General features: G+C 50.7%; 1 protein-coding gene across 1 annotated transcript in view; it reads right to left on the reverse strand.

The window, feature by feature from the left end:
- Positions 1-19502, reverse strand: part of CADM1 (cell adhesion molecule 1) — a 133999-nt gene that overhangs the window by 113796 nt on the left and 701 nt on the right. The window contains exon 2 of the mRNA XM_057379026.1: positions 19446-19501. Coding sequence (XP_057235009.1) covers positions 19446-19501 — 56 coding nt within the window. The remainder of the gene's footprint in view (positions 1-19445; position 19502) is intronic.

Here is a 19502-nt window from a genome sequence, read left to right on the forward strand (position 1 = left end):
CCTGGGTCTGGTTTGGGTGGGCACAGAGGATGCACACAGCCTGCCTGAGTTCAGTTTGGGCACAGAGGAGTCACACAGCATCCCTGGGTTGATTTGGGCACAGAGGATGCACACAGCATCCCTGGGTCTGGTTTGGGCACAGAGGATGCACACAGCATCCCTGGGTCTGGTTTGGGCACAGAGGATGCACACAGCATCCCTGGGTCTGGTTTGGGCAGCAGAACAGTCTCACAGCATCCCTGGGTCTGGTTTGGGCAGAGGGGATTCACACAGCATCCCTGGCTCCATCAGTGCTGACCCAGAGCAGGAGGATAAAGCTTGGGACACTCCTGGAGCACAGTCTGGTGACAGGAGGGCTCTTTTGCACAGACCACGGGCTGTACACATAAAATAACAAACCACGGGCTGTACCCACAAAATAACAAACCACACCAGGCTCCAGGGCCAGAACTGCTTCCCCAGAAAACAGAACCATCCRCCCCGAGCTCAGCTCTGTGGTCCAGCACAAGGAGCACCTTGATTTACGGACAGGCAGGGCCATTACAGCACCGGGCTCGGAAGGAAAAGCTCCATTAAAAGATTGCTTTTAGTATGAAATTTCACCGGAGATGCATTTTCTCTTGTCAAGGGCAACAAATTGCCCACGTAATTTCAGACCTATGTAGTAAACATCCTAAAAATACAGACTTTTGCAGCAAATCACATTATCTTGAACGGGGTTTGCTGAATTCTTTTCCTCTGGGATGCTGCTCCGGAGCTGGTGAGCTCTGGCTGGTCCCAGCAATCTGCACACACCTTCCAAAATCCCTTTGAGCAATTTTACAGCACACACCTCTCCAGCAAGGAAGGTTTAAATACAATAGTGGAAAAACTTAGAAATACAAAAGTTGTCAGGAGAGATAAGCACATGCAAAAAACTACCAGGGAATGTCACCGGATCCCCTGCAAATCGAGGATTTTCAAAACTAAATTAGAAATGATCTAATAGTTTTGATTCTATCTCAGAAAAAGATAATCTCTTTCAGCCACCTTTCCATGATCTTGGGTGTTCACACCAGGAAGAATTTGATGATTTTAGATGAATTTTTTAAAATACAGAGGTGTGTTTTGCTCCTGAAACAAGACTCAGGGAAGCTGTTTGAATCTGCTGCCCAATGTCAGAACCAAGTTTACAGCTGACATTAACCTTGCAAGTGTTCTGATAAACTTTTTCTGCCACTTTTTGAGAGGTCAAATTTGACAAATACGTCTGGAAACAGAACACAGCCTAATCTCCCATCTTTCCTGTAGAGAAGTGGAGCATCTTCATCACATCAAGAGCAACAAGAAAAGACAATTCACGAAGCTCAGCAGCACTTTCAGGTTCAGGTGTTTTTGTGTGAATATTTACCTGTCAATCTGCTACAGAACCAGGGCAACTTGGAGATTGTTCCCCCAGCTTAGGAAGGTCATAGAGAAACACGTAAAAARTACAAGGACAGATTCCCAGCAAAGCCACCAGGCCTGTCACCAAAACCTTCAATTGCTGCCTGAARTGCAGCCGAGGCCAAGAACAGATTCTGTCAACTCTCCCAAGGTAACCCRGCTTCCCTCAAACGACCTTTGCAAATGTCAAATCATCCACAAGTCACTGCGTGGCTTTTYGCTGGAAATGAAGCCAACAGCTTGGAAATCCTTCGTGTTCACATGGTGCAGTAATTCTGTCCCCTTAACCGAGGGTGAGGACACTCAGAACTCCTCCCTCAGTTTGGTATTACAAGTCCAAGGCTGGGAAGGAAAACACCAAGAGCAACTGGCCAAGCTGGATAATTCCTGAGCCTCAGGATGGAGCATTGATGTGCCCAATGCTGCAGCAATTCCTGYWGGATGGGAATGGCACAAACCAGCCYGGCCAGCCCTGATCCAGCACATGGAACAACAGCAGCACCACAATGTCACCTCTCCTCAGCACTCAGGGACACTCTGCCTTACCCCAGGCCACAGGCACTGCAGCTGAAAGCACCAAACACATCCACAGAGCCATCCACTGCTCCACACACCCTCCCTGGATTCATTTACCACTCRTTCCTGCCCTGAGTGAAGTCAGCAAGCGAAGCATCAAACAGTCCAAGGCAGAGCCTTATGAAAAATCCCTGCATGGAAATGCACATACATTAAAGCTACAGACCACTGGGTACCTGCCAAAAATGATGGAATGCAGCAGAGTTTACTTATTTCTTCTTAATGGCTCCAACATTCCACCTGAAAAATGGGTCCTGGAGCGACATAATTGGGGATAAAAATTAAGCGGCAGTTGCCATTTGTCACCAGGGATGCTGATCACACACATCGCTCACAGATCACACACAGCACACAGATCCCTGCAGAACCAACACCTCAACTGCCACTCTAAGGTAACAGCAAAGTATTACAGACCAGTAAAAGTGTGTTTATTGAACAGTGTGATGGAGCTGTACTTTGCTTTCTACTCCTAACATCACTTGAACATGTTTYGGGCTCCTGCCTGACCAAGAGCCTTCTCAGAAGGCACCACAATTAGATCTAAATTTAAAGTAATTTCATGGTTCTACTGTGACATAGAATGAGGAATGGCTTGGGTTGAAAGGGATCTTAAAGATCATCCTGTTCCAAACTCCCTGCCATGGGCAGCAACATCTTCCACTGGATCAGGTTGCTCCAAGCCCTGTACAATCCAGTCTCGAACCCTTTTAGGGATGTCCTTCCTCTCACCCCTCCTTTCTTGTGGTCAATGGGAAAAAATGACATTTTCAAACCAGAACAAGCTCCTCCAGACACCAACACGAGTAATAACCTTAAAGCCTCATCTCAGGAAGCCAAGCAGGTGCCAACAGAAATCTGTCCCCATAACCCACATGACTGTAGGCATCTTCTCCTGTACCTTACTTCCCCTCCCTGACCTCATGGCAATGCCAGAAAACAGAAAGAATCTTTTMTTTTTCCTGCCAAATCAATTCCCAGAGACTGCCACAAGGCCAGCCCCGTTATCCATAGGGTGATGGRAGCCTTTAATTCCCATCCTTCAGCCCAGCTCTGAGTAAAACCTGCCACAAAGGAAGACAGTTTAACACCCTTTAATATGTAAACAAGTTTTCAGGAAACTGGAGCAAACAGAGAGGAAGAAAAACAGGTTTTATTTACAGATTTCCTGATGTTGTGAAGGCACATTTTCATTTCATTCCCATACAAACAGCTCTCCGCTGGGAAGTTCCGCCTTCATCTCCTCATTCACTTCTGTCGGCCCTCTCAAAGGAGGCAAAGGAAGTATCTCAATCCCTACGCTKTTTTCCAGTCACAAAGCAGCCCAAAATAAACACAAGAAGGCTCTGAACCACTAAATATTCTTAAGTACTTGACACCCAGTTCCCTCCGAGAACTGCACAGATTGCACATTCACAGAATGCCGGGATTCTTCGCACATTTTCCAGGCCACGTTTCCCAGAATTTACAGTTTCTTCCAAAATATTGTGCAACATACTACACCACCGGAATACTCAGCTGCTTAGCTGGACACATGAGATTAAAAACTGAAAATGAACCAATCTCTTTCAGGTGATGTTTCCACATGTGATTTTTCGGCCAAACCCTAACCCTAAATCCCCCGAAGAAATTGAACCATCATCCATTTTGCATCAAGCACCAACTGTAAGAAATGTGCTCTAGGAGACTATTGGAAGCGACTCCAGTAAGCTGAAAGGCAATTTAATTCTTTCAGATTCAACCATCAGAGATCTCCAGCCTCAGCGGGGAGAGAGAAAACCATATATATATAAATACACATATATATACACATACAGAGAGAGGTATATCCCCCTGCCCTGGTTGCTCCTGTTCCCAAACATCTCCAATCCTAAATATCCCAGGTAAGGTGGCCAGTGCCACCCAAGGATCACAGGAAAGGTGGCCAATGCCACCCAAGGATCCCAGGAAAGGTGGCCAGTGCCACCAGCCACACAGCATCAGCACAGTTATGACCACAGAGCTATTTTGGTTTTATGTACAGACTTTACTACCACCTTATAAAAGAAGGATTTCCAGAAGGCAAATGGACCGACGTCTCAAAATAGAGTGTTTACATTAACGCTTGGCAAGCAGAGCCTGCAAACAGAGATGAATAGAGATAAGCTATAAAAAACACCGCGGACGTTTACTTGCTGGAATAGGAGCTTGTAATCCAATTTCAGGTCCTTCTGCCAAGTGTTACACACAGCATCTTTGTGTGTGACGGTTTCAGCCCGCGTCCCCACCGCCCCTCAGCGAGGATCAGCCAACGAGGAGAAGCGGCAATTCCGGCGGAACGCTCCATTAAAAACCGTTTGGATGGGAATGACGAGCTGGGGATAGCCAYGCTCGCTGTCCTTCCATTTGTGGAAGCATTAAAAGATCAGGAAAGGACAATAAATGCTGCCTGAGAGGCACAAGGGATGGCGGAACGAGGGCGGAAAAACAAACCTTTCCGCACCTTTGTGCTGTTAATGGAGAACAAACAGGCTCTGCCCGCGTTTGGGGGCTCACGAGAGTCCTGCGGATGGAATTACTGCTTGGTAATTAAACGTGGCTGTTTGTTCCACACACAAGACACAAAGTCGCAGAAAACAAGGCAATCTGAGCCAGCTCTTCCCAGATGAGCTACAGCAGGATCATTCTGGAGCAGTGGGCACAACCCCAACCCCACTGCCATGAGATCACAGAGGGGGTGATTTGGCTCCAAATACTGACTCCATCCTCCAGAATTTCACACTTCTGAAAACTTAACAGCCCTGATTATGYTGGATTTTGGATTTTTGTTACGTTTTTTAAGCTTCTAGTATCACCTGATATTCGGGAAGAATTCCTCTTCCTCTGGATTTTCATTTGACACAACACAGCAAAGATCCCTAATTCAGTTAATCGCTCATCACATAAACAAAGAAACCTCTTGAGAGCCAGAGAGCAACACGCACATGTATTTGCAATGCATAAGAGGATATTTTTTTAAATGGCAACAATGCAATCTATTCAGTGTGAAGAGTCTGGGAGGCCAATTAAATACTTTGGGTTCCATAATTATAATTGCAGTAATGAATAAGAAGGAGCATTACAGCTTGCACAATGCAGTTCCTCCTCAAGTCAATGATTCAGTTCTTGTCTGCTTTCAACTAACCTTTTGTGTCTCTTCATATCAGATCTTGCAGATTACTCTGAGCAGAATAAAAATATCCCCAAATATCCCAGGTAATGTAATACATTTGGCATCCCTTGATTATGCCTACACACAGCCTACAGAAAGGATTATGCACTAAATGGATAACATTCATTTTGATTAATTTTAGACATTAGTGAAAATCCAGTGAGGCTCCAGCCACCATCTGAATGCCGTGGCAAGCCCATGACGACGGGGGAGAGCTGAAACCTGATTGCCTGGGGGGTTTTGAGGTTTTCTCCCACTTGGGAAGAGCTTTTCGTGCTCATCCTTYGCCTGGAAAGCGGCTTTGGTGAAGGACTCTGCTCCCTCATTTTCTTCCCACAGCAGCTTTATCCACCATGTGTCTGCAGAAATCAGCCTCAGGAAATTCAGGACTTGCTCCCAGAAAAGTTAACCCCAAACTGTTCCATTTCTACTYAGACAAATAAGAAGTATTTTTGGGTTGGTTGGGTTGGATGTTTTGAATATTTTGCCAAACATTCTGAGGGCCCTCCCAAGTCTCAATGCCCACTGTACTTGGCTGCATTTTGAGAATCAACCCCCTCACAGAAATCCCTTAATTCTGAGCATTTCCAAATACACCAGAGCTGAGAGAGACTTTTTTCCACCTTAGAATTATCACATTTGGTAAAACCTTCCCCATGATCTCTCATGCAAAGCAAAGCCTGAAGGACAAAGGGTTAACTCTGCCCCTTTTGTCTCCAGGGAAAGAAAACGAGAGATTTGAGCAAATCCAGCTTCATGAATGTAAAACTTCAGACTCTGCCTGCAAGAGAGCGAAGCAACATCCTTCACTGATGCACAGAGAAAAGGAAAAGTTAATTTTWTTGATGGAAGACCCAAAAAAAGGCAGATCCTAATCTGGGGGAGTGAAAAATCTCCCACTCCACACAACAAATGAGGCCTGGAGCAGCAGGCGCTGCAGGGATTTATTACCTGAGGARAAAACAAAACCCACCTCCTCTCTGGGGTTAAAGCAGGGTGCTTTTGGACTGTCACTGTTTATCAGGAGCCACTCTGAGGATCAGATCCATCAGGGACCACCCCGTGAATCACAGCACGCTCTGCTTGTGTATGAGTTACCTCACCAGGACAATCCTTTGGAAAATCTCCTGAACCCAGAAACTCAGAAACACCTGAGCGTGGCTGTGCCCACCTGAGCACAACCCCAGTCACCCCCAGTCACTCTTGCTTTACTTCTCTTTGGTATTTTCCAGAAAAAGCCTGATTCCAAGAGCCAACCCTCGCCTGGTTGAGGACGGCTCCAGAGGCCAAACGAAGCTCCTCAAGATCACTAATTACTCACTTACTGCTTTCTAACAGGACAGCTCACAGGAGCTGTCACTGGGGCTGTAATGAGGCTCACCCAGAGCCCCTGCTCTGTCTGTAATTAATACAGACCTGTAAAAYCCAGCACTGCCACAGTCGGGTCCGAGCGTGCACGGCCACGAGCTGACATCTCCTGTTGACTGAATTAGAGCATCTCCTAATGAGGCTCGCTTCAAAATCATTTTACATCCATTTGCTCATGTCAGCATCAATGTATTCAGCATTATCTACCAATTAGTAAACCGGAAAACATTCTTTAGATAATCTAAAATCTCGCTAAAATATTCAACGTGTCATTCATTTACTACAAACTGCCCTATAAAAACAAATTACTGGAACCAGCTGTCACGAAGCAACAAGTGTCTCAGGACAAAGTGGTTTTCAAACCAAGGGCTTTCCAGGAGCTGTGGGGTGCCCTGGTATTGTTTTCATCTCCAGAACTGTCACTTCCAACGCTGTCCCAGATCCCAGGATGGGTGAAGGCATTGCAGGCACTGCCACCACCATGAGGATGAAGATCACTCTTGGAGCTTGGAGGTTGAGGTCTTGGAGCTCAGAAGGTTCAGGGGTGAGGGCTGGGAAGGGGCTCATCCCTGTGAAGGATCCAGTGTTTGGGATTTTCACTTTCAGACTCCTTGGAGCAGTCCAGTGCCAAGGATGAAGAAGGCACAACCCAAAGCTGGCACCTCCTCAGGTGTGAGTGAGGGATGAGCTCCCTGCCATCCCAGAGCTCCTTCAGCACTGACATTTTCAGCCATGGGGAGGTGTTTCCCACTAGATTGGGCTGGCAGAGACCTGGGAGAGCTCTCCCTGTGTGAGCCAAGCTGGGTGAGCTGTGCCAGGGCTGCAGCTCAGGTAGGACACGGTGCCAGCCCCGTGCCAGTGCCAGCCAGGGCTGCTCCAGAACAATTCCCAGCCCAGAAAATGCCCCAGCAGCAGCTTCCAGGGTCACCAGCATGGGACACTCCATGGCCTCAGCAGGGCCACACCATCACTGTTCTCAGTGTCACAGCCACCCCCAAACTGTCCCCACCAGCAGCTCTGAGTGGGGAGCTGCACACTCCCCACAGTGTCAGGGGGAACACTCTGCACACCTTGGCAAACACAGGGCAAAGTGTTTTGTTTGGGGTTATTTTGGTTTTTTTACTCAAAAGAAGCAAAGCCCCTTGGTTTTCCCTGAGTTTTGCAGCTGCAGGAAGGGTGGTTTGGAGGGTGGCTGGTTGTTTTTTTTTTTTAATCTCTTGAGCGTGGCAGAGCACTAAATCTTGCATTATGCTCTGAAGAGCGTCAGGTTTGGGCTTCATTTTGGTCTCAGATTAGACTCCTGAAGCAATGAATCTTCCATCACRGAGGCCATTACCAACCCAGTTTTCCTTCATTTTGGGCTGCTTTATCCCTGATTGTGTTATCAAATCTCCTCCAACCCCCTCAGCTGATCTTCTCCTGCACCAGGGGAGATTTAGGTTGGATATTGGTAAAATTCCTTCCCCTAAAGAGTTGTCCAGTCCTGGCACAGCTGCTCRGGGGTCACTGCYCATGGAGGRATTTCAAAGCCACGTGGATGTGGCAYTTGGGGACACGATTTAGTGGTGGCCTTGGCAGTGCAGGTTAATGGTTGGACTCGACGATCTTACAGGGCTTTTCCAACCTAAATGATTCTCTGATTCTAAATTACCATATGCAAATTGTGATCATTAAAAGGCATTTATAAAAATCAAGTAAAACAGCCCATGAATATTGAAAAACGCTTAAGTGTTAAGTTAAACGACAATTTTCAAAACACACGAAGGAAATCTGACCGTAACCAACCAGTCCCATGAAATACCATATCTATCATCAACTTTTTAATTACCAATTGATCAACATGTAGACAGTGTAATAGCTTACAGCTTTTAATTACTGAACTATCAAAATTCCAACCAAAAAAGGAACCTCCAGAGATGAAACCGTAATGCTTGATTATTCACTGCTACATAATGAATGATTTGTTTTTAAACAAGATGTCAAGTTCCTCATGTAATCCATCTGGATGTGTGACTCCRCAAGGCTCACACTGCCCATACTAAGTACTCAAAGCTCCTCTTCTCCCTTCTCTCCTGACCCCACAAATGAAGGGGTTTTGGGGATTTTCCCCCCTTAAGGCAAAACAAGGGGCTGTTTAAGGCTTGAATCAAGGGGTTGACAGGCAAACCAACTGCCAAACCTCGCTGCAAATTCAGCCACGCCGCTCCAGCTCCCTCCGAAGGGACAGCTTTTGCCTGGGAGGGAACACAGACTCCTTCCAACTCGCCTGTAGTCCCGAGCAGCAGCTCGAAAGCAAGAAATGCATTTAGGGAGGGTGGGCACCGAGTGCTGCCGTTCCCTTGGCACGTACGGCACCGTGAGAGCAGCAGTGCTGGAGGATTTGGGGTGCAGCTCTCAGGTTATCTTCCCACAGTCCAAACCCAGTGAGCTCTGCGAGAATTGAAGTGTTGGCATTACACAGAGCAGCACATTGGGGTGGGGAGAGGCTTTTCATCTCTGCCCTAAATTCAGCACTGAGCTGAACATCGCATCCACAAATCCTCTCCATGCACAACGCAACTGGCCTCTCCTGTGCTTTATCCTAATAACCATTCCCACCTCAGAACTCCAAATCACCCCACAAATCCCTGTTTCTGGGGGCAAACACATCCTGAGCTTTTCAGGACCATGATCAAGATCGCAGAGCCCTCCACAATCGGCACCCCCAGAGAGGATTCTGCCAAATCCAGGCTTTTTGTGTTCAGAGAGACATTTCCCAGGAACACGCGTTTGCAAATTCAGGTTTCTGAGCGGAGATGTAAAACGTTCTGGAAATAAGACTGTTAAACAAGGGCGGTTCAAGCAGAGCCTATCAGTCAATTAAAAATAAAACTAGCAGCAAATAACWCAGTTGTTCCTTCAGCCCAGTGGCAGCGATGAACATCCCTCAGCCTCAGCCCCTGGTCTAAAACCCTACAGATGTTCCCCAAATAGTTGYTCCACAGAACAGCATCTGTTCCCACAAAAACAGGGAACAAGAGCCTTTTATTCCCTTCATCACAGCCTCAGAACCCCAGTTGTTCTTCCCATATATAAATATATACTTCCCCCATAAATTGACCCACTCCAGCCACATCTGGGSTTTGATTTCCACATGGAAACCACAAACTCCTTCCCCGCCCTTCCCTTGGGAAGCTGCTCGCACGCCGAGCTTGTACAGATTTCAACATAAGAAATTCAGTAATCAGTCCAGGAGCTGTAAGCACTTATGACAACAATATCTATCAACACTTAACCATATTTACAACTAAATCATGTAAATACCAAGCAGCTCTCCTCTGCATGCTGATCATCTGGACAAATGAAAGCTGAAAAAAGCTACTSCAAGAGGAGACCAGACAAACAAAACCACGTTGGGTGGGAAACGAGCAGTGACGGCACTCCAAAATTAATAACAGAGGATTTGATGGCAGAGCCCCCAAAGCCACCCTGCCTGGTACCAATGAGCCCTCAGCCATCCACAGCACCTTCCTGTGCTTGGCTTTGTAGATTTGCTGTATACACGTGTGTATTTTGTGTCCATTTTATAAATTTTATCCACAGGAGCCATGTATTTCTCAGAAAAATAGGGACAAGCTGCTTCAACACATACCCAGAGCTCTTCCCTCTCCATCTGCCTTTGAAATCCTTACAAATCCAAGAAACCAATTTAAAATTAAAAGATCCCAATTTCAGAGAGGCTTTTCTGTCCCCCCCCAAGCCCCCCCCCAAGCCAGACCATTTTATTACACCCATTAAAGTGACAAAAATGACTCTTCAGCTGCTTCACTGAAATGCCGCTCCTACAGCAGTTTAGGCAAACACTTTCCCAGACCTTTATAAAGGAAAAGTGATTCCGTATGTAATTGGATTTTTTGGCACAACAAAAATACCAAGTTATTAAAACTCTCACATGGCTTTGGATTGTGTCTTTAATGGATGCCTGCACCCTCGCCTGCTACAAAGACATTTTATGTAAAGCAATGAGGAGCTGCATTTCTGAAGGATTCCCAGAGGATTCAGGAACAGTTTTCAGTGCAAGGTTCACTCTTTGGGCAGTGAAATCCAGGAGGAGGAGGGAATGATTCCTCCACTTTCCTTTAATATCCTCCTTGTCCATGCACACCCGCCAATATCCACGTTAATTCCAGCACAAAATCCCTTCATCCCCCAGGACACCCACAGGATCCGCCACTCCACTGGGCTCTCCCTGGGAACAAGCAAATGACCAGGCTGAAAATAGCTTACTAATCCTCATTTATTTCCTGCAGGATCATTTCTGCCACTCCCTACCTTCAGACAGGATTTTTCCACCCCCACAGACCCCCATCACCCACTGAGAACTATTTTTGTTCCCTTTTCTTGCCTTGTCCAGTGAAGTTGGATTTTGAGGAATGCAGTGCATGAGGGGAAGTAGAGAAAGAAACAGTGACATGTGAATACAACGGGTTGTCCACAAGATATTTATTCCAGTAGGAACTGAGAGAGTCATTCTGTAGGCAACACTGAAATCCCATTTAATGGCACTCTTGCTAATCCTCCCCCTCCCAAAATAGGAACGAGATCAATAGACCCACTCAACCTTAACATAAAAYAGAAAGAGTATCCCAAACCAGACAGCTGGATCCGACCTTCCCGAGCTTCATTCCACACGCATCATGTTAACATGAAAATTTCGGATCCAATTTGCTAATGAGAGCCYGGAGGAGCGACTCATCCTCTAACTGTGCATCCAAAATTCTCCCAGAGTGATTGARGAGCTACAGCACTGGGTTTGCTATAAACCCTCTGTTTACAAGGCTCCACAGATTCCGACAGAGCAATAAGTGATTTGCCTCCAAGTATTTCCTTTATTTCTCATCTCGGAGTTTCCCCCCTTTCCCTGGCAATGTCTGAAGGGAACACTGTTAATCTCCCGTCTATCCCGCTTTAATCTTCACTCTTCCCAGGGAGAAACGCGACTCCGCTCCTCGTGCTGAGGAAGCAATAGCTGGCAGTTATGGATTCAGGGAGTTGATTAAACCTGCACATTCTGTTAAAGATTCCAAGGAACRATTTCGAGGATAAGACCTTTAAATCGAAGGGAAAGCTGTTTGTGTGGACAGAGCTCAGCAACCTCAGCGTAGGAGTYGCTTTCGGTGGTTCTGCCTACTCGGGGATGAGTAACGTCTGGGTCGGAGCCACCCACAGAGCTGAGCTGAGGAAAGCTGGTCCTAAATGGTGCCAGGGCAAGAAAAGCCACGRTCTGTGTGACCCTGCAGACACGGGCTCTGAATGATGCAAGGAGTCATTCCAAGCACTCGGTAAAATCACAGTGAACAAARGGCACAAGTGAAAAGAGCCAAAGGAGAAATCACACTCATGAACAAAATGAATCTTTTTCATTTTATGAACATTTTGTTTATTTTATGAACAAAATGAATCTTCCCTGCAACCAMCCCCCAACAGTGACCAGGTCCTGTCTCATTCCAGCGTGAGTTGGGTGAACATCCACATGGGACAGGGGTRTCACAGTGCCTGTCCTGCTCCAGACCTGGGCTGTCTCCTGCCCTCCAGGACAGGAATCTCCTGACAAACCCACGCTCTGCTCCTCCAGACTCTGCACAGCACAGCAGCAAACGAGGGTGGCAAAGGAACTGATCAGCCTGGAGACCCAGAGCTGCTCTCGAGCCAACCAGGACAACTCTTCTATGGCATGCAGGGTTTCACTCTGTCCTTCCTGCTGTGCCCACCCTGCCAAGGCTGGCTGGCTCCGAGGAGTCCTAAAAAYCAAACCAACCACCCCACAGCTCCCTGCCACCGCTGACGGCCGAGGATGACAAGCAGTCAGGGCTTTGATGGTTGTCAGCAGCTTTCCCCCACACCAGGGAGCCCAGGCAGGCTGTCAGCAGCAACGATAACGGAGACGGCATCGCTCAGCATCTCAGCACCGAGCACGTTACCCCGTCACCCACAGCCCGCCCGAGRAAAGCACGGGAGATGTTGGCATTTAAAGAGCTGCTGACACCCAAACCAGCGCAGCGGGGTTCCTGCTTTAAACAATCTGTGAGAAAAGCTTCTCATTCCATACAGAGTGGGAGAGGCAGGAGGGTAAMCCCACTTCTGCTGAGCTTCAAATATCATGTCTGCATTAGCTAACGTGAATGAAGATGTCACAGAGGCAATGGGAGCACACAAATAGTTCAAACCATGTTTTCAAGCAAAAGAGCTTAGAATGAGAATCCACAAGAAACCGCCTGGTTTGACCCAGCTGAACCATTTCAACACCTCTCTGCAGACAAAGGGCAGCTGCTGCCCAAAGTTACCCCGTTCCATGCTGGGGTGTGAGGTGGGAACAGCTTTGGATAAAGTCACCGTGCTCTCCCAAGGTCAAGGATGTATCAGCATCACGGAGCACATCCCCGAGCAGCATCACTGTGATAAATGCATGAAGAGAGAGCGCTCTCTCTGCAGAATTAGGGACAGATGTGCCTCTGCTCACCTACAAAACCAGGGCCGCGGGGGCACAGGAGCCTTTCTTGCTGTCTGTTAGCCCAGAGGCTACGCACAAAGTTCCCTTTCCAGCCCAATTCTCACGGAGCCTGACTTTGCTGCAGCCTCAGCTCCAAAGCTGAACACGACKAACGTTGAAAGTGCTCTGCCAGGGAAGCTGCCAGGCAGCCTCATTTAAAAACAGGGAAGCAGCAACAAGCAGTTCCTCATGCTTGATCCGATTACTCTGATCTCTCTTTTGACGCTGCAGACTCAGACTCGTATTTCTATTGCTGCACGGGGGGAGAAGGGGAGGGGGGGAAATGTCACTTTGCTGCTTCATATTTCTTTCTTSCTGTCATACTTTGGAGAAGGGATATACACTGCAAGAGCTGGAGAGAGCGGGGGTCTGGGATGCAGATTTGGTGACACCCAACCCCTACCCACAGCACCAGCACCCCCAGACCTGCCTTGCTGGAGCTTGCCAACCCCAATGTGGTCTCATGCTGTCCACGAAAAATTCACCTCTATAAACAGCATGATTGCTCTGGCAAAAAGATCTGTTTCTGTGTGGAATGTTGAGGTCTCTCAGGTTCAAGAGTCATCACATTTGGGATCAACACCCAAGTGCACCTCTGTCAAGGGAAGACCCTCAGTGCAGTGTCCAGTCAGAGCCACAGACTTGAGAGCCCCGCTGATGACTCGAGGCACGCAATGACATTTCCATTCTGGGAGCAGACCTTGCAGGAGATCATAAATCAGGTTCAGGCACACTCACTAACTGCTAAAAGAGGACACCACGAGATCAGGGCAGTTTATTCCGGACATAACACGATCCCAGGGGTTTACACACCCAACTCACCAAACCTGAGCACAACTTCAGGAGGGAACGTGGCCCTGTGGGCAGCCTTGGCTGTGCTGGATTGTTGGCATTCCCTGATCTGCACGCAGAGATCTCCAGCCCCCGTGGCTGCCATTGCCAGCCAAGGGCTCCAGAAAACGGGACACTTCCTACAGAAGGCTCCAGCCAAGAATGGGACTGCTCAGGGCAAACTTCACAGCTGGGATTGGCAGACACARCTATTTCCCACTGCCAAATGCACACCTGGGCTTTGAAAAATGCCGGTCCTCACGTACTGGGAAAAGGCTATTCCTTGTTCAATACTGGCGCCTGACTGGAACTGCCACTAAGAGGGGAGGGGGCCTGGGCTGTGTCACCCGGGCAGGACCCACAAACCCGGGCAGGACCCACAAACCCGGGCAGGACCCACAAACCCAGCACAGACCTGCCTGAAGGCAGCACCTGCACACGAGACTGGCAGCAAACCGGCAACACCGAGGAGCTGCCAGCGCTTGCACAGACAAAAATACCTAAAAAGGCAAAACTAAAGACATTTTCCAGTTAAGCTACAGCCCACAAAAGTTTTATATCTCTGAGCAAAGAGATGTGCCTAAGTATCTCTTTGATCCTTCAGACTGGAACTTAACGGGGTATCAAATATTCTGCCGATTCACCTTGAGAATTTGGTAAGGTCAGAGTGTTTGCAGTGCTCGAGTTTTTGAACCACAGAAGAAGACAGCCAATTAAAACCAAACCACAGGGTAAAAATAGCCAGCCCAACCCTACAGAGAGACACTGTTGGTCTAAAATAACCAGGAGTGGAGGGCAGCAAATGGCCCTGGTACAGCCCAGCCCAGTGTTTGAAATGCAACCAGCCAGCGGCCACATACTGCGGGAGATCGTGTTGTGTGGGCTCTGCAACAACTCCAAGAACCAAACCTCCTTGGGGATTTCTATCCCTTGCTGAAATTTGGAATGAGTGAAAAACACTGACCCGAAACTCAGGTTTTTCAGAGCCGCTTGTGGGGCTCACCAACACCCAACTCAACACCCTGCAAAGATGTGAGAGCACGAAAACCTAGAGATTCAACAGGTAATGAGGACACCAGGAAGAAGAGAAACTGTTATCACAGCAAAAAAGGCTGCCAGAAAGCAGGCGGGTGGTGGTCACRCATGGGCAGGGCCATCAGAGGAGCCGCCTGCAGCCACAGTATCGCAGCTGGGGCTCATCCTGCCCTTGCAAATTAAAAACTGCAAGAACTAAATGCAGCTCGTGGCTGAGCCACAAACGCCGGCTCGTCTCGGCGCGGCAGGGCCAGGCACCGTGCACATCCCAGCCGACAGCTCCCCGTGCTCCAATTCCCGGAGCTGAGGGTGAAGCCTGGTGGTATTTCCCCTCGAATTGCCTGCCCCACATCCAAACCCACATCCAAACCCACCCTTCTCCCCAGCACGCTGCCCCGGAGCGCCTGAGCCCACGCTGGGCGACCTTCAAAGCCTTTCTGCTGGAGCTCCCCGGGAACCGCAGCAGCAGCTGCTCTCTGCAGCGTGCAATTACATCCCGGGAAAGAGACTGATTTATGGAATTTAAACAAGTACATACCACTCCTAATTACAACATTCCACCTAGGGTCTCTCCTTCGTGGCAGGTTTCCACAATGTCCCTTTATTTAGCGCCGGTGGGTTTGCACCACACAACGTTCCCTGGAGGAACGAGCACAACTTATTTTTTTTAACAAGTAGCATCCAAGTTCTCAGCAGACACCGGCTGCGTGTCCAGCTTTGCTCGTGTTCTCAAAGCCCTGCGTTAAGAATTCACTGCCTGGCTCAGCTCCAGCGACGGCTGCAGCCTCGCGCTCTGCTCCTGGAGCCTGCTCAGATCTGGAGCCGCAGACAGGAGCAGAAATGTTTGGATACAGGAGGGAGCCCCTGCTTTCCTGACACAAGTACCACCAGGTGCTACTGAAACCCAGAAGAGGAACAGGTTGTCAAAACCCCTATACAAAGTCTGACAATAATCCCTAGAAAAACAGCCATTAAGGAGAAACATCCAGAAAACTCTGCCTACACGCACGAACGTGGGTTTGCTTTTGATCAGCAAACGTGTTCTGAGGAGTGCTTGGATGGTCTGTTCAAACAGAGGGTGTATCCAGGCTGGAACACAGGTTTTACTCCGGAYGGCCTCAGGCAGACGCAGGGTTAACGAGCTGACCCATTTTCCACCCAGCAATAGGGCAGAGAGCTCACCCATGGCACAGACACRGCCCCACCGAACGCTTCTGGTCCTGGCAGGGCCAGGGGAAGGCTCGCCAAGCRCCCGGCTGACAGAGCCAGAGCTGTTTGATTACAAAGCCTTCTTTATTTACACAGCAGGAAAGACAGCGCAAGGCAAACAAAGGCGACGGCAGCGCAGCATCAGCAGAGCGGCCGCTGATACGGCCGGRGGTCCCCAGGGACAGCGACTCCTCTCCAGCCTCCGCTCACCGCAGCCACCTCTGGACATGAACAGCGGCCACGCGGGCCAAGGGGATCCATCCCAGTACTGTCCATCCTGGAATTGTCCATGCTGGCACTGTCCATCCCGGCACCGTTCATCCTGGCACTGCCCATTCCAACAGGTCCATCCCAGCACTGTCTATCCCAGCACTGTCCATCCTGGCACCGTCCATTCCAACAGTGTCCATCCCAACAGCTCCATCCCAGCACTGTCCATCCTGCCATTGTCCATCCCAACAGTGTCCATCCTGCCGAAGGTGCTGTCAGCCTCCCCCTCCTCAGAGCAGAGCACACACGGAGTAGAACGCTCTCCTTGCCTTCCCATCCTCAGGAGCCTCCTTGGCAGCGCTTTCAAAGCAGATTGTCGTGCTTATAAACCTGGGCTCAAATGCCTACATGCAAGACAAATGAGCCCAAGCTGCAACCCAGATGGATCACTTTATTCCCCAGCCCCTTCCCCGCCGGTCTTTGCGCCGCATGCAGAACGCAGCGCGTGTTGCTGAAGGCCAGGGACGAGCACACTCGCCTCGCTTGCATACAAAGGCTCCCTGGAAACTCACTCCGTGTTTACAAAGGAGCCTGGCTTAGCGCAGCCGCTCTGGGAACGCTCGCTTCCTTCGGGGGCTTCTCCGTGGCCCGTTCGGTGTCACAGACACGGAGGCTGCAGCACAACCACCCTGGCCAGGTCGCAGCTCCACGCCGACGCTGTCTCCAAACACTCCCATGGTTTCTGCTGTTAAGTTTTTCTCCCTGAAGTGCCGTGTGCCAGTGCTCCTCAGCGCAGACAGACTCCGTGTTCCAGCCCAGCGCTGCCCAAGCGCCTCAGAGCGAGCCGAGACCACTCCTCAGCCCTCACCCTGCTGCACAGGGGCATCGGGAGCGTCATTAACTGCAGAGCATCGAGAGCAACCACAGGAACACACGGATCCATCCCAGCGCAGGGCTCGTCCCAGGTTACCGGCKCAGCTCAAACCGTGTCTCGCTGCTGCCTATTGCTGTTCCAATCACTGCTGTGAAAGGAGGCGGCAGAGCCCTCACCTCGCTCCGCATCACGGGCTGCCACCACGGCGGTGACACAACGCTGGCACTGCTGTGCCTCGGGTGGCAACCGTGCGGGAGACACGACAGCGCGCTGCGCTCGGCGCTGACGCTGCTGCCACACTAATTCTCTCTTCCCAGGACGCTGAAGCTAACGCTGATAGCTTGAAAAAAGGGGTAAATGGGGAAAAAAAGGGGTAATTGGGTAAAAAAAGAAAAAAAGGTCTTGAACTGTAAGGAAATTTTGCCTAAATGCYGAGAGTCTGAGATTTTATCCCACGATTCACAACACAGCACTGCAAACATGAAATATGTGTCTTCCACTAACAGCACCAMAACCTCAGCTCACACCAGGCAGTGCTTTTCTCCGGTGTATGGGTCAGGCACAGCTGCTGCGAGCCTTCATCCAGCCCTGCTTTTATTTCTTTTCAGCACCTCTGTGATCCCAAATCACAGTTCCACCCGTTAGCTGGGCAGTGGTGAACAGGCTGAGCCTGGAGGGGATCGCTTCGGCCTCCAGCTAAAAACTGCTCTTAAGAGAATTTGAGGTGAGCAAAACAGCAAAACAAAGGATGAACGCGGCCATCCTAGAGCAGGGCTCTTATTTCAAACCCGGGCATCTCTCAGTATCAGGGTCTCCAGGTCACACTGGCAGAAGAATCACCAGGCAGCGAAAAACACCAAACACACAAACAGCACCTTGTGGCAAAACATCTGAGCAGCTGCAACACACCGAGCGCAGAGCAGCCGGGCACGGGGAGCCGGACCGGAGCGTTTACCCGGCTCGCAGTGCACACAGCCGGCGCTTTCYGTGGCTCCAGCTCCCCGGAACGGGCTCCGGAGCGCCGGGCTCGGGGACAGTCACCCTTCGGGGCCGTGAAGAACCGGGCACAGCCGGGAAGGGCAGCCCGTGTCGGAGCCGCCGGGAGGGCACCGGCACCGATCGCAGGGAGAACGAGCCGAAAACGACCCCGGCGCTCTCCCCCCACCACCATCCCACCGCCCGGGAAGAGCGGGGAAGGCATGGACATGTACACAGGCTGTGAATAAAGCTCTTTGTTCGCCGGGCTGGCGGCCCCTTCGTCCCCCCTTTCCTTACGAGCGGGATTCAACAGATCGCTCAATGGCCTCTTGTTCTCCCCAAACACACCGGGCACAGCACCCGCTCCTTCGGCCCTGTCGCCCCGTGCCGCCCGCGGACACACGGGAAACSTGAACCGCCTTAACGGGGAATGTTCGAAGCGAAGGCACCGGACACGAGCGCAGGTCGCTGCTGCGGCTCCGGGCTCGGCGGGGAGCGATGCCAGCCTGGGCAGGGGGCTCGCCCACCGGACCGCCGACACCTCACCCCGAGGGTGCCAAGGAGGGGACCCAACCGGCCCGGTTCGGGGGCCTCAATTAGGCTTGTTTAATTAGCGCCCGAATCGGGCGATGGGCTCCGAGCGTGCCCAGCGGGGCGGGGGGCGCGGCTGCGGCAGGGCCCCCGCGGCCACCGGGGGAGACATGAGAGGGAGGAGAGAGAGAGAGAGCAGGGAAGGGAAGGGAGGAAGAGAGAGAGGGAGAAGGAGAGGAAGAGGGAGGGGGAAGCGTCACGCAAGTTCCACTCAGATTCCAACAGGTTCCCCGCTCCCGCGGGGGTGCAGCATCCCCGCGCCGCCGCAAACACCGGGAGGGCGGAGAGGAGGGGGATAGAGGGGGCCCGCAAAGCAATTAGTTTTTAATTGCGGGGCCGCTGATGACCCCCCGGGCTGCAGGAGAAGCCGCTTCCATGGAAACCGGCAGCGGCTGCCCGCGCCGCGCCGCCACGCGCGGGTGAGCCCGCCCGCCGCTCCCGCCGCCGGGGGCGCCTCCCCGGGACCACCGCGCGCTCCGGGCACGGCCCGGGGGAACGGAGAGCGGGCGGGCGCGCCCCGGACCCGCCGCAACCGGGGGTACTCGATCGCCGCCGCGAACCCTGAGGGCGAACCCCCTCACCGCGCCGCCCGCCCCGGTACCGCCCGCCCGTGCGGTCCGCGTCCTTCCTACCTCTGGGGATGATGGCGGCGGCGGAGAGGAGCAGCAGGAGCAGCGGGAGGAGCCCCG

Source organism: Malurus melanocephalus, unplaced genomic scaffold, assembly GCF_030028575.1.
Source record: "Malurus melanocephalus ecotype Western Australia unplaced genomic scaffold, MMel_1.1 scaffold_382, whole genome shotgun sequence".
Taxonomy (NCBI): Eukaryota; Metazoa; Chordata; class Aves; order Passeriformes; family Maluridae; genus Malurus; species Malurus melanocephalus.